General features: G+C 34.9%; 1 protein-coding gene across 2 annotated transcripts in view; it reads right to left on the minus strand.

Moving 5' to 3' along the window:
* Positions 1-13,532, minus strand: part of IBTK (inhibitor of Bruton tyrosine kinase) — a 54,377-nt gene that overhangs the window by 19,021 nt on the left and 21,824 nt on the right. For both annotated transcript variants that reach the window (XM_066315072.1, XM_066315071.1), the window contains exons 10-21: positions 12,439-12,616; positions 11,580-11,754; positions 10,164-10,757; positions 8,710-8,796; positions 7,714-7,796; positions 7,573-7,610; positions 5,705-5,798; positions 5,218-5,319; positions 4,344-4,461; positions 2,644-2,704; positions 1,822-1,949; positions 316-428 (exon numbers count right to left, since the gene is read on the minus strand). In XM_066315072.1, the coding sequence (XP_066171169.1) occupies positions 316-428; positions 1,822-1,949; positions 2,644-2,704; positions 4,344-4,461; positions 5,218-5,319; positions 5,705-5,798; positions 7,573-7,610; positions 7,714-7,796; positions 8,710-8,796; positions 10,164-10,757; positions 11,580-11,754; positions 12,439-12,616 (1,771 nt within the window). The remainder of the gene's footprint in view (positions 1-315; positions 429-1,821; positions 1,950-2,643; positions 2,705-4,343; positions 4,462-5,217; positions 5,320-5,704; positions 5,799-7,572; positions 7,611-7,713; positions 7,797-8,709; positions 8,797-10,163; positions 10,758-11,579; positions 11,755-12,438; positions 12,617-13,532) is intronic.

A 13,532-nucleotide genomic window follows, 5' to 3' on the forward strand; every position in this document is an offset into this window, starting at 1 on the left:
ATTCTTTATGTTTCAGAAAGAAAATCCCACAATTCATTAACGGAGATGTTCTACTTACTAAAACCACATGAGAAAATGTGCACTGTCTTTATTTGATAAAATACATGCTTTTATCTGAACTTTGGGCACAAAATTCATATGGTAAACACCCTTTCAAAAAAACCCTAATCTTAAAAATTCACTATTTAAATTCAACTATAGTGTTAACTAGAAAAAAAATAATCTAAGATTTCCTTCTTGCAATATAGCAATTGTATTGCATATTACACTTTATGTTCTGTTTTTATACCTGAAAAGAATCTCTTTCCCACTGACCTGTAGAGGCTGGACTCTGAATAATATCTGATAGATTATATCCTCCAGAGCTGTCAGACCGTTTTCGTGGCTTCTTTTTTGCCTTACTTCTTGCTTTTTTGAAGAGGGCTTCCCTAATAGGGAAAAGAAAGAAAAAAAAAAACAACAAAACAAACATGTATTAAAGCCACAGAGACTGAGCCTTCAGAACTACCCACGTCAATGTCACGTTTTCCAGTCAACAGCAGTACTTATGCTTCAAGCAATAGTACCTGATCTCAGCAGCTGGTACTAGCTGCTTGCTCCTGCTCTGCTTAGGCCCTGGCACAACCATTTCATAAATTATTTTGGGGGAAAAAAAGGAATCCAGGAGGAAGAGAAAAAAACCCTCTTTCCAATCTAGATCTAGCCTCTGGACTATTATACTGCACACAGACTTCTGCTGAGACAGTGGAAGATTCAGCTGCTGCACAGTCTGGCACTGCCACCTAGGTCAGATTAAACCTGCTACACATCACAGCAACTGACATAGGGCAAATTACAGACAACCCTCCACTTTTTTCTCTCTTGCTTTCTCCTAAATTACTGGAGTACTGCCACAGTTGGTCTCATTCTTCCCCAGCATAAACACTGCCATCGCCATAATACTAATTTTACAATAAAGCAGATAGAGTGATGTTACCTAAATGTCACATGTCCCCACATATGCTATTAGGAAGAGTGAAATCAAATAAAAGGCATCTTTCATTTTAACAAAACTACTAGATATTCAGAATTGTATGAATTACAGCTACATTCCACTATTTCAAAGCTTCTTTAAGCAGCTTTTTAAGTAACTACATAATTACTTAATCTTTCCTGCAGTACTACCTTACAGTACTTCGGATGGCTATTTTTTTTTAATCCTTCGACTATCCAAGAAGCTACCACCCAGCCTGGAAAATCACTGAAAGGCTCGAAGCTAAATCCAAAATAGCCTCTCAGTTTCCTTGATCTACTAGTTCTTACCTACACTAGTTCATTTAGTGCAACTTTTCCTGACACAAGTGCTCAGAACAGTACACAGTACTGCAGGTGAGGTTTCCTCTGCATGCTGATATTGTATCTCACTATTTGGAAGCCTGTTACCATCCATCCTATACTACAAAACTCTGTATTTCATTTGACAATTCTGTTAATATCAAGAAATTTAGATTATCACAATTTTTCAAACAGATCTGTAGTATATTCAAGTCTGTTTTTTCTCTTTTGATTTCTCTTAATGCTGTGAAGTACAGTGAATCCCAAACACCACTGTGAATGCTCATTTTGCAACCTTTACTCACATGCTACTTATAAATTGAAAGTGCTCTGCTGCGGTTTTGCAACATTTTCAAAGACTTAAGGAAGCTGAGAACAGTCATTGAAATCTCCATTTCTTAATAATTTAATTCTGAACTTAAATGCAGTCAGGCACCAATGCAAATGTTTATTAATACCACACACAGTTCATCTAGTTAAAAATATTGATGAAAACCAGATACTTACTGAGAATTTTGTTCTGTATTCATTTCTTCCCTTAAAAAGATGAAGTTCTCTCCTTCTTCAGGCTCAAAAGAACTTATGTCAGGTCCATCTGGATATGGAGTAATTACCCTCCTGACCATAGCTGGAATCTGCAGTTGTAAAAGACATTGCATTAAGTTTCACTTAAGCTGTAAGCTAGCAAATTTATGTAAGAGGACCAAAACCAATCATCATTTAAAAGACTTTCACAGATCAGGTAATTAATTACTTAACAAGATTATAAACTTAAGTTACATCTTTAAGCAAAACTGGAGAAATATCTTAAGTGACAGACTCAAAATGCCCATGTTTTATCTATTGTTAACTTATGGCGAAAAATGCTTCAAGATTTTGCAAACATTTATCTTTTACAGTTAGAGAATACTGAATTATAATGTGTCTTGGCTTTCACTATTGCATTACAGTTCAATTTTGACATTATTCTTCTTAGTGATTTTAACATCTATACGATCACCCTGAACTTTTGAACTTTCTTCTAAGTAGGGATGCTCTTTTCAGTATGTTTTGCATATGCTGTTCCATTCAACAACTGTTAATTACAAAACATGAATATGTTTAATGTGTATAATGAATTAATTTAAATGACACAACACTGTTGCAGCAGTAGCTAGTGGATAATGAAGTAAGAATTCCTTGAGACTGATAATAACAGCAGACAACTTTATCTTTTGAGTCAGATGGCCCACTTCAGCCTGTCATCTACAGACTCTGCAAGTATGTATTTATCACTCATCTATTCTCATTTTACAACTAGCCAACTTACACTCAGGTTGTACAACTTACCATTTTCCTGTAATAAATAGAAAGATCCTTTACAACTTCATCACTTAAGACATCCAGAGTCCTAAAAAAACATTTATCTTTATTATAAAAACAAAATTAATCTTAACAGCTTATAAAAAAATCACACTGATGAAAAATCCAAGTGAACATTTTGGATGAATCTCACCTACAGGTATTATCACTCATTCATGGTGGTCAGAGTCTAAAGGAAGACACTGAACACAATAAAAACTAATCAATACCTTTGTTGTAGAGCAGGATTAAATACACAACCTTCCCACATACCTTTACCTAAGGTCACAGCCAAAACAGACCTATATAGTTGTTATCCAGAATTTGCCATTGCTTTACCTGTTTCTGCATACTGGCTTCCTGACATGAATCTAAACACTCCAAATTTATGTAAATTCTCCATAAGCCTCAAACACAACATTGACATGTATGCCAAAAAACCATACTACAGTAAAAACCTTGACTCAACAGAACTGTCTTGTCCATGTGAGCAGTTCTCCTTGCAAAAAAACTGTCAGGACTTAGTTCTCTCTCAGGTTTCTTAAATTAAAAATCCTTCTAGCCAATACTAACATTTTCAGGTTTTCACTAAAATGTAAATACTGTAAATCATAGTAAGAATGTTGAATGTTCTCTCTAGGCTTGAGATGAAACAAATCTGAATTCCAAATAATATTTAAGGCAATATTACTAGATTTTTACTCTTCTCTTCACAATCAAAGGTTAGAATGTTTAGATTTTATAAAGAGGTAAGGAAGGAAATTGCTAATATGAATGAACTCCTGTATCTGGGATCCAGCTGAAGCTGGTGTGTGATGTGGCAACAAAATCCTGGCATTTTGAAATGTTTCAGATCTTTAAGAACTTCTACAAGTGAAAAGAAGTCTGACAAAAAAGACAGAGAGGACTAACAAAATAGATTGGGTTTTTTTTGACTGGGTTTTTTTGTGGTTTTTTTTAAGGTTTTGGTAGAAAAGAACTTGAATCAGTGCTGATAAGGTTTGCTCTGAGAAGATGATATGTACTTAGGAAGCAACCTGAAGGCCTTTTCAAAAGAGAAGAGAGGCCAGAGCACACCTTCAGCTTCTCAGAACTTTAGAAGAACCACTGTGGAAGCCATGGATAAATGAATTTGTTCAGCTCTCACTGCAGATGTTAAAGCAAAAAGACTACCAGATGACAGGCCCATTCTCTTAGGAAAATGAAGCAGCTATATAATGCACCTACTTAAAATAAATCAAATATGTATCCTATCAACCATGTTTAAAAAAAAACCACACCCAAACAAACAATCCTAAAACAAATAAAAAAACCCCACAATAATCCCCATCCCTCTAACAAACAACGTCCAGATGGAGGGAAAAGCCCCATAGCAGTTTCATGCATCTTCAAAAACACTTTTAAAACCCCAAAAAAGACTAGACCTAACATTAAAGCCCACTGAATTCAAGAGAGGCTCTTCATGCCAGACCATAACATATGGTTTTGTACTATAGAACTGGTATAGTACAGATATTTAACTAGCTTCTCTCTCTCTAACTGACAAAAATGAGCCAATCTTTAACTTTAGCAGCATTCAGTTACATTTTAACATTAAGCTGTCCATATTAGTTATTCCAATCCTTTTACCTTTTTGGGATATATAAATTTTACAACTAATACATGAACGCACTTGCATTCCTGCTTACCTTGCCTCAAGCAAAGCTGCCATATTGAGTCCAATAAATTGCAAGCAGGACAATTTTAGCTGTTCAGCATTATACATTGCTGAGAACTCCAACAGCTCAGCAGCATTCTTTAAGGTAACTGCAGAAACAAAACACAACAAACCAAATTAGGTAATTTGCTGTAGTATCAAGCAGCCATTTTAAGATTTATTGTGCAGCATGATCTAGTTATTGAAAAGTATCATACACTACCCCATTCCTAAAAATGCTAATGCTCAAATGGCCATAAACTATAGGAACCTCCCTGTAACTTTGTCGCAGCTTGTGTGCAATGGCTGCCTCAAAGAACTAAAAAGCCCTACTCACAAACAGATCAGTTTCAAAGTACTAAAACCCAGGAGTGAAAAACAAAAAAGAAAAGAAGTAAAAAACAGCAATTTTTATATACAGCATAAACAGTTCTCAAACTTCCAAATGTTCCAATTTAGTATAGAGAAAGAAAATATAAGGGGAATGAAAGAGGAGAGAAGGAACACCAAACACAAAGACAGAAATAGAAACAGAATTTATTTTATCATAATTGAAAGAAAAGAAATTTTAATTCAGTGAAATAAAGGTTTCACTGGGCTTTGGGGGAGGTTAGCTTTTTTTCTTTTTTTTAACTTATTTTTTATTAAAGAGCATCAGATGAAGAAGATGCATAAGGAATGGAAGATTATGCTAACCTAGAATATTGCTCAGACTAAAGAAGCAATTATTAGCAGATGTGCAATGAACATCCAAACATAATCACTTGAAAGGAAGATACACAGATTTTGTGGTGCAAAAGGCAAGAAATCTAAAAATACCATTTTTTTATTCTCTAATCCTTTATAGTACATGTGAGAGGACTCACGTTTTTCTGCAATGGCTACTTCACAGATTTCTTTGAGTCTGGATATAAGAAGCTGGTCTGCTACCACAAGAACATTACATATGAATTCCACATTTTGAGAATCTGGAAAACAAAGCATCATGTAAACACTTGGGGCAAAACAAAAGCAACTATAAAACATACAGCTTCAATGAGATTTTACTAAAGCACAAATACAATGGCTTTGCAAATTTTGATAGGATTTCCACAGCAAAAGGAATAGCTTAGAAGAGCATCAACAGCCCATTTTTGAAGCAACAGAAGGACGGAAAAGGAAAACTGCAATTTGACAAACTAAAGAAAAGGTAAACCAAGGCCTGGGGTACTGCTATACCCACAAATTCTCAAGAAAGAATCAAGGATCTAGATTTTTTTAAAATATAAGTCCAGCACAAGTATATTGCTTTGACTTTATATTTTAAAAATACAAAAACTGAAAGAGTTCAAGTTGAAAATATATTAATGGCACCTTTTATGGCAAGAGCTTCATCTGTATACAAGTAATCCACAATTATCTGTAGTATGTCAGAATGGATAGGCATTTCCAGAGCTGAACAGGTAGCCTAAAAGGCAGACATATTTAAAGAAAAAAAAAAGAAAAGAAAAAAAAAAAAAAAAAAAAAAAAAAAAAAAAAAAAAAAAAAAGAGAAGAAGAAATAGAGTAAGAAAAACTGACTACTTGGAATAAAATACAAAATTAAAACAGTAACTATGTTAAGAAAATAACTCAGATTGAGGATCACATTTTTGAAGTTAAACCATTACTTAAGCATTTGTATAAAATCTGTCCAAGTTTCTCAGTCAAGAATTGATTGCAGCAAAGCAATTAACATCTGTTCAAACTTCTGAACAAATACCCATGAACCAGTTTCATGTTTGATGACGCTGATCATCTACTCTAACAATCCTTCCTGATTATATTATTTTACCCACAATTGCCTTAAAGCAGAACTACAGGAACCCTATATGCAAGGTGAACTGAACTGCTTTCCTTTCAAGGGCAAAAGACCTAATAAAATCACCAGTTCCCAAATAACAATAATACTGAAGAAGTCACTACTGTTAATGCCTTTGAAAATAAGGTCCTTGTCAAGTCCTCCATTTCAAGAACCATCCCAACCATTAAGGTAAAGCTTTCGTAAGAGCAAACTAAACCATGTATATGTCACCATTTGTGTTTATGCAACATCACTGCTTAACAACTTTGGTTTACTTCAGGTGGTACTCAAGTAACTAACATATTTTTCCTTCTAAAGTTTAAAAGTCTCTTAAAGACATTAAGATTTTTATATAATATCTACAGCCCTTGCATCACAAAATATTTACTTATTAATTTAGGTTGACTTAGATTTACTTACAAAATAATAGGCAACTTATGAACTACATACTACTGATATACAAAACCATGATACCAGTGGACACTCAGCACTTATAAAACCCCCTTAAATCAATCATATGTCTTATAGTGTTTCAAATATGTTTTCTCAGGGATGACTTAAGAAAAGGCAGCACAGTAACCTGGAGGACAGGTGAAGCTCTGTTTCACAGGAGAACAGAACTGCCAGTACTTCAGCAGGTTCTTACTGTATTACTGGAAAGCTGAGAAATTTGAGGAACTCCTGCACACTGCTTTAGTTTTCCGTCTCAGAAAAATGCTTCTTCATTTGCACCATTCCTCTCTTTCCATAAACATTATCAATAGTGCTCAGGTAGTTAAACAGAGGTAATTAGGGAAATTACAATGTCCAGGAACAACCAGGGCATTGACACACAGCTGGCAAATAGGAACCAAGACAAAGATCTACACCTTTTGAAACACCAGTTGGTGACCAAGTAGAATAGTCCCTGATATCCTCTATTTTATTTAACAGCAAAATTCAGCTAGAGTTCCAAACATTGACCCTCGATCCTGTTCTCTCTTGCATTCAGTACATATGACAAGCTATTCCAAACTGCATACTATTTAAATTGCACTATCTTTTAGATAAAGAAAACCAAAATTCATGCAAAGAAGTATCCCATAAGAACAGTTCAGTCAGTGTTTTTTATAAATCCATTAACTAGTTCAAATTAAAACCCTAAAAAAAAGCAATAATTTCCTTTGATAGACAGTATTACATTTATTACTCTCATTTAACACACAATCTCAATAGTACAAATACAGAGTAACCAAAGAAGTGGCTTGTGGGGTTTTTTTTTCTTGCAAACAATCAAAGAATCCAACTCTTCCTTTTCCCTAGTATTTTGGCTATATTTCTATAGGAAAAGCTGAAAAGCTGTCACTTATTTGATGCAAAAAAAACAAACAACCACCAAACATGGTTTTGGCAAACTTACCTCAATCCATGAGCTGCTTAACATGCTGTGAAAATAATCTGTAAAGAAAGGCATTTCAGTTCAAGATGCAATAAAATGACAGTTAAAAAAGATAATACAACTTACGTTATAGAAATATATATAAAAAATACACACACATACCAAGTCTTGCACAAAGTACACACTTATGACACGGGAATTCCTTTCCATCTAAAGATTTCAGGGTCACATCGCAGAGATATGAACTAGAAGATATTTAATAGCATCAGAACTGTGACTATTCAGAAGAGCTACAAGCTGTAAACTCTACAAATAAATGCTAACTTTAGCAAGTTAGAATTTATCCTTTGAAATAAAACACACCTAAACTTCAATAATACCACAGAACATGTACCCAAAAGAATAGGCATAATACTTTCCAGTGAGATTTTTTTCGTCTAAAGTTAAGCTTTAAAAATTCCATCTGAAATATTTCCTTTATAACACAGTCAACTAATGTTTCAAAAATGCTATAACTAAATAAATTATTTATGGCTAATTGTAATCAATCTTAAATGGTCTAAGTTAAGTTACCTATTTCTTCAGTATCAGGCCTAGATAATGCATTTTAAGAATGAACCTGAATTCTGTGAAAAAGCCACTTTCATGCAATGTTGCTTTTCCTGTGTAAATAGACTATTCAGGACTTTAGGCATAAGTAACTCAATCACATCAATGGAATTAAAAATCAAATATCACTTAGCTAAAAGCAAATTAGAAAACATACCGTGCATTTGCTTATTTCCAATCCATGTAGTCTTATTGTTACAGAAAGCAGATTTACAGAAGTCAAAGTGTTTTTGACTGGACTACCCATAACAGTTCTCCTGGCATTAGCATTCTGTGACACTTAATCCACAGAACACATTAGGATACAGTAAAAATAAACAAAGATACACCACACATAATCTATCCCAAATTACTAATTTACAGACCAAGTCTAAATCTACAGAAAACTTCCAAACCTGAGTTACTATGGTAGTTTGGAAGTAACTCAGTAACAACTGCCTATCAGAAGTTAAAATTCAGTTAGATCAACCTTAGCCCTTACTTAACAGGTAAAGAGATGATGTAAGAGGAAAATGGTGTAGTAGGGGAAACTTGATTTTAAAAAATTACCATTTCTTCTGATTTAACTTCGGTTTGTTCCCATTCTTCTTGTTGACAACGTTAATTTTCCCATTTTCCAACCTGACTCCATCCAACCTGCAAATTATTAACATTATTAATCAGCAATACAATTGTTATACAGTTCAAATAATTAAGAACAGTTTCAAAAAGCAACAGAACTTCAGTGGGCGCATATTGTGAATATGAAAATGAATCATCATACAAAAATAGAAAGGGTGGGCCAGTTGTTACTTGAAAAGTCTTCAAGGCAGATGTAAAATGTAATTGACATTCTTTCCACATTTTAGGTATGTATTCATTATCTTAGATAAAAGCTACACTGTACAGTTAAGGCCGAAGTTCAATACCATGGGATCAAAAACACTAGAAGTTAAATACTTGTCACTACCAGTCAATAAACTGAGCAAGGACAGTGGTTGGGAAGAGATGCAAGTTTCGGCACAGGCTTTTTTAGCATCCTAATTCATCAAGGAGGCTTGTAAATAGGACGGTAAAGATATAGGAGTGCTGCTGGTGGATTACAAAGCAATACACCTTTAAAGGCAAAGTACTTTACTATGGAAATGTTACTTAGGAACTCAGTTTTAGCAGCAGCTTCACATCTTGGTTGTGCATGCAAGAAGTGCAGTGAAGAAAACTGCCCTGAAAAAAGCTCATTTTCTTCTTTTGAAAGGACAAATGAAGAAAAAAAACTCCAACTGATTAATGCAGTTCTACAGAGATATTTGATCTCAATTCCATTTGTTTCCCTATGTAACATAAAAGTTACATCAGTTGAACAAGAATTTAACTTCACTTTGTGCTGTTTTATACGAAACATGTTTGAAGGCTGTGGAAAAGCTGCTAGACTACAGACCACAGTACAGAAATTATACAGTCCAAAACTCAGATCAGCTGTCTCTCAGACAACAAGTACTGATGTTTTATGACAGCCTTTTTGGAAAGTCAGATGATTTATATCAGATATCAAATCCCACAGAGCTCATGCCTTAGAGGATACTGTCATGGTTTAACTTGTCTGGCTAAAGATCACACAGTTACTCACTCACTCACTCAGTTTGCCCTTGCCACCCACCAGCAGGATGGGGGAGAGAATTGGGGAAAAAATAGTAAAATTTGTGGGTTGAGATAGACAGTTTTAATAGGGCAGAAAAAGAATGGAAAATAATAATAATGCTAAGAAAATGAGCAGATACAAAACAAGTGATGCCCAAACAGTGATGGAATAGCTCACCAACCACCAACCTGAAACTCTTATGTGTACTGGAAATTAGCCCAGTCAGTTCCCAAGTAGGATCCCCTCATCATCTCCCCCTAGTTTCTATTCTAACATCAGTGTCCTAATTTCCACTATTATCATAACAACTAAAGTCAGATAAGCTTACATAAAAAAAACTCAATGGAGAGCTCATCAAAGTAGAAATGCATTTCCTTTCACGTACCTTCCACTTAAATTGCTGAGCCCAAACTTCTTTGCTGCACTTTGCAACATTTTAATGAGGTTAGCTTCATCACCAGCTTTGCCTTTTTTAGATTTGCTCTTCTGTTTTTCATTTATAACTTGTACTTGATTATTTCTATAAATCTCAAATGCAGATTTTCCATTGACATTTTCATCAAAGCTCATTTTGCTGAGATTAGAAATTAAAGTATCCTGATATTCATCTGATTTTTCTTTATATGAGATTTTTGGCTTATAACCATGAGTCAAAAGATCACAAGTATCAGTGTATATGAACTGCAGAAGGTTTGCAAACAGATCTGGATGGAGCTCCTCAATTACATAGAGATCACACCCAACAGCATCCTCATCTTTCCGGTAGATGTCTGGAGTGTCTACTTGGTTGTCACCAGAAACAAAGAGCTTCTTGAAGAAGTCGGAGCGTACAGCCAAGATGTACTTGTGCACGGGGTACATTCTTGTGCCAATCTGGAATGTCACATCATGGATGCTGTCCATTTCATCTGTTTCATCTAACAGTTTGCCAAAATCCATTCCAAAACTTGATAGTGACACACTTGGAATTTCATAGAGACTAGAACAAAATTAAATCCATAAACACTATTTACAACCTTCATCCCATTTTACATAGAATGAGTACGAAAAGAATGAGGAGGATAATGATGTTTCCATTTGGTTTCTTTGGTTTTTTCCTTACATTGTTGCACTGTTCAATATTTCTTGTCCTGTTCTTTACAAAAATAACTAATAATACGGTATTTAGGCAATTAAACTATATAAATAAGACCTGTCTAGCTTCAGTATATTATAGTATTTTGCCTTTATATTGTACCAGAATTATCAGAACTATCTGATCTTCATCTCATTTTCCAACATGAAAACACAGAAATACTTGCTGTATTTTATATTATAAACTAAAGCAATAAGGAAAAAAAGCTAATGTGTAGCTACTTATAAATGTTGGAAACCATTAGGAGAGCACAAGAAACATAGCCCAGTATTCTATTTATTTATTTTACTTTATACATTTCTTTCCAAACAAATAAAAATTCACTTGTCACTTTTATTTAAAAGCTGATTATTGGTGATCACTGAAGGGGTGATTTTTCTACAGTATTTAGAAATCCAACTGTATTGGGAAATACATGGCAAATGCTTGCCTAAACACTTCAGATAAAACATCAATACTGTCTATTATTATGCAAACACATAAGCTGAGGCCTTTGGATAACTTTAACACAAATACTAACAAAGCACTATTCTCTAGCAGTATGGATAACTGTATTTACTGTGAATTCTGTATGAGTCAAAAAACAGTTTGGAAAAGAACTATTCCATCGCAATCACACACAAAAAAAAAAAGGAAAAATTACAGCTGTTGTTATCTTAAATATACCTGGTTTTAGGATCTGACTGTAATACAGCAAAATTGCAGCCACTAGGATCGGTGGCAATACTGACAGCTCGATGGACAAAAGTCAGCTTCTGAAGTCGAATTCTCTCATACACACTGGTTGTTTCATGTTCATAAGACACATCACCTGAAGGATGCTGAAGGCCTGATACAAGTTCTGTCATAAAAAAAGTGAATACACATCATAGAAAGATCTTGCTAATTACAATACAACTAACAGAACAAAAAGGCAAGACTATGACTTCTCTATGTCCATTGATGGAGTAATTGAATAAGGCTAAACCACGCTGAAGGCTTCAGCTTGCTTATTTACAGAATATACAGGAGAAGAGCTGACAGTTTCACTTAAAATCTTTCCTGCATGAGACAGGTATGCTCTTCACACAAAACCAAACCATCAGAACCTACTTTCAGCAATATGAGCCAAGTTAATAAGGTGGAACTTGCTTTGGACCCTGAATTGTGCCCAGATAAGGGACTGGCAAACAGGTTTCACAGACCCAGCAGTGCAAGCAAATATATGCTCCTTCTTTTGCTCAATACCAATTGTCTAAGGACTCATCATCTAATATGTGACAAGATCATTACACCAGACCTATTATGTGCTACTATTATTCTTCAGAAGTACTTTTCTTCCTAGAAATCTCTACCTAAAGGTTAACTGACGCAAAGTAAATCTTAGTATTACTGAGGAAAGAGTACAGTAGCAGTCAATGCTAAAAACTGTCAGTCACAGAGGAAAAAAACTCACCACATTATACTCTTAGAGACTGTAAAGATTCAATTAAATTTTTTTACTGATTTAAAAGTGCTTAAAAACCACTAAGAAATCACAGCTAACCTTTTTTGTTTGAGCTTTTTTTCCCTTCTTCCAGCCATTTCCCTGTAAAGGCTTCACCATCATGTGTGACAAACATTATTTCATTCCCATTCAAGGCAACGTCAGACATGAAGACTTGCCGGCCATACACCCAACGACACTGCTTCATGGAGTTGTTAGATGACTTCCAACAAAACACCTATAATATCAATTTTTTTTTAAAAGGGAAAATCTTCATATCATTTAGAAGCAGTTACATATTACACACTACTTTTTTAAACACAAGAATATGCCGTCTCAAAATTGCATAAAGGAGACATTCTTCAAAATTTTAGGGTAAAGTGTTTTAAGCCTCTATCAGAGAGAATCCACAAGTAAAACAGGGAAAATCTATCATGATATCAAGATCCATTTGCTCATAAAGAGCATTCCAAAAGCTTCTCCAAATACTCAAATATCTCCACAGCAGTTATCTATAGGACAGGTTTTACTGACATCTCAACAAGAACAGTAAAAGGTGTCAAGTCAAGAAACAAGTTTTATCTAATTCCTAATTTACAGATTTGTCCAACTGGTTTGCTTATAAATCAGACAAAAGTCAAAGCTAGCACACTGTAAATTTAAACCATTTCCTGGTAATTGTTTGACACAAATCTCTAATTTCTCTGTACCAGTCAAGGTTTGGAATGGAGGTCACAATCAAACACAAACTTCAAAACCCTCAGGAATATGAAGCACTGCATGAACAGCAAGACCCCAATAAGGTACATGTCTGAAAGACAGTCCCAAGCAAGGTAAAGCCCAAATGTGGCATTATTAGTGCCAAAGTCAGGCCTTCATTTTCTCCCACTGAAGGACCTGCACAGGTCTGTTAGCACCTACGTAAGAAGGGGACAGAAGAATTTGAGTAACCTATTTCCTTTCCCCTGTCTTGAGTCCTACAAATCACAGAATGGCTGAAATTGAAAGGGATCTCTGGAAGTTGTATAGTCCAACCCCGTGCTCAAAAGCAGGACCACCCAGAGCCAGCTGCCCAGGACATATCCAGACAGCTTTTGAGTATTTCCAAGGATAGTGATTTCACAACCTTAATTGGCAATATGTGGCAGCACTGG

Source organism: Sylvia atricapilla, chromosome 3 (assembly GCF_009819655.1).
Source record: "Sylvia atricapilla isolate bSylAtr1 chromosome 3, bSylAtr1.pri, whole genome shotgun sequence".
Taxonomy (NCBI): Eukaryota; Metazoa; Chordata; class Aves; order Passeriformes; family Sylviidae; genus Sylvia; species Sylvia atricapilla.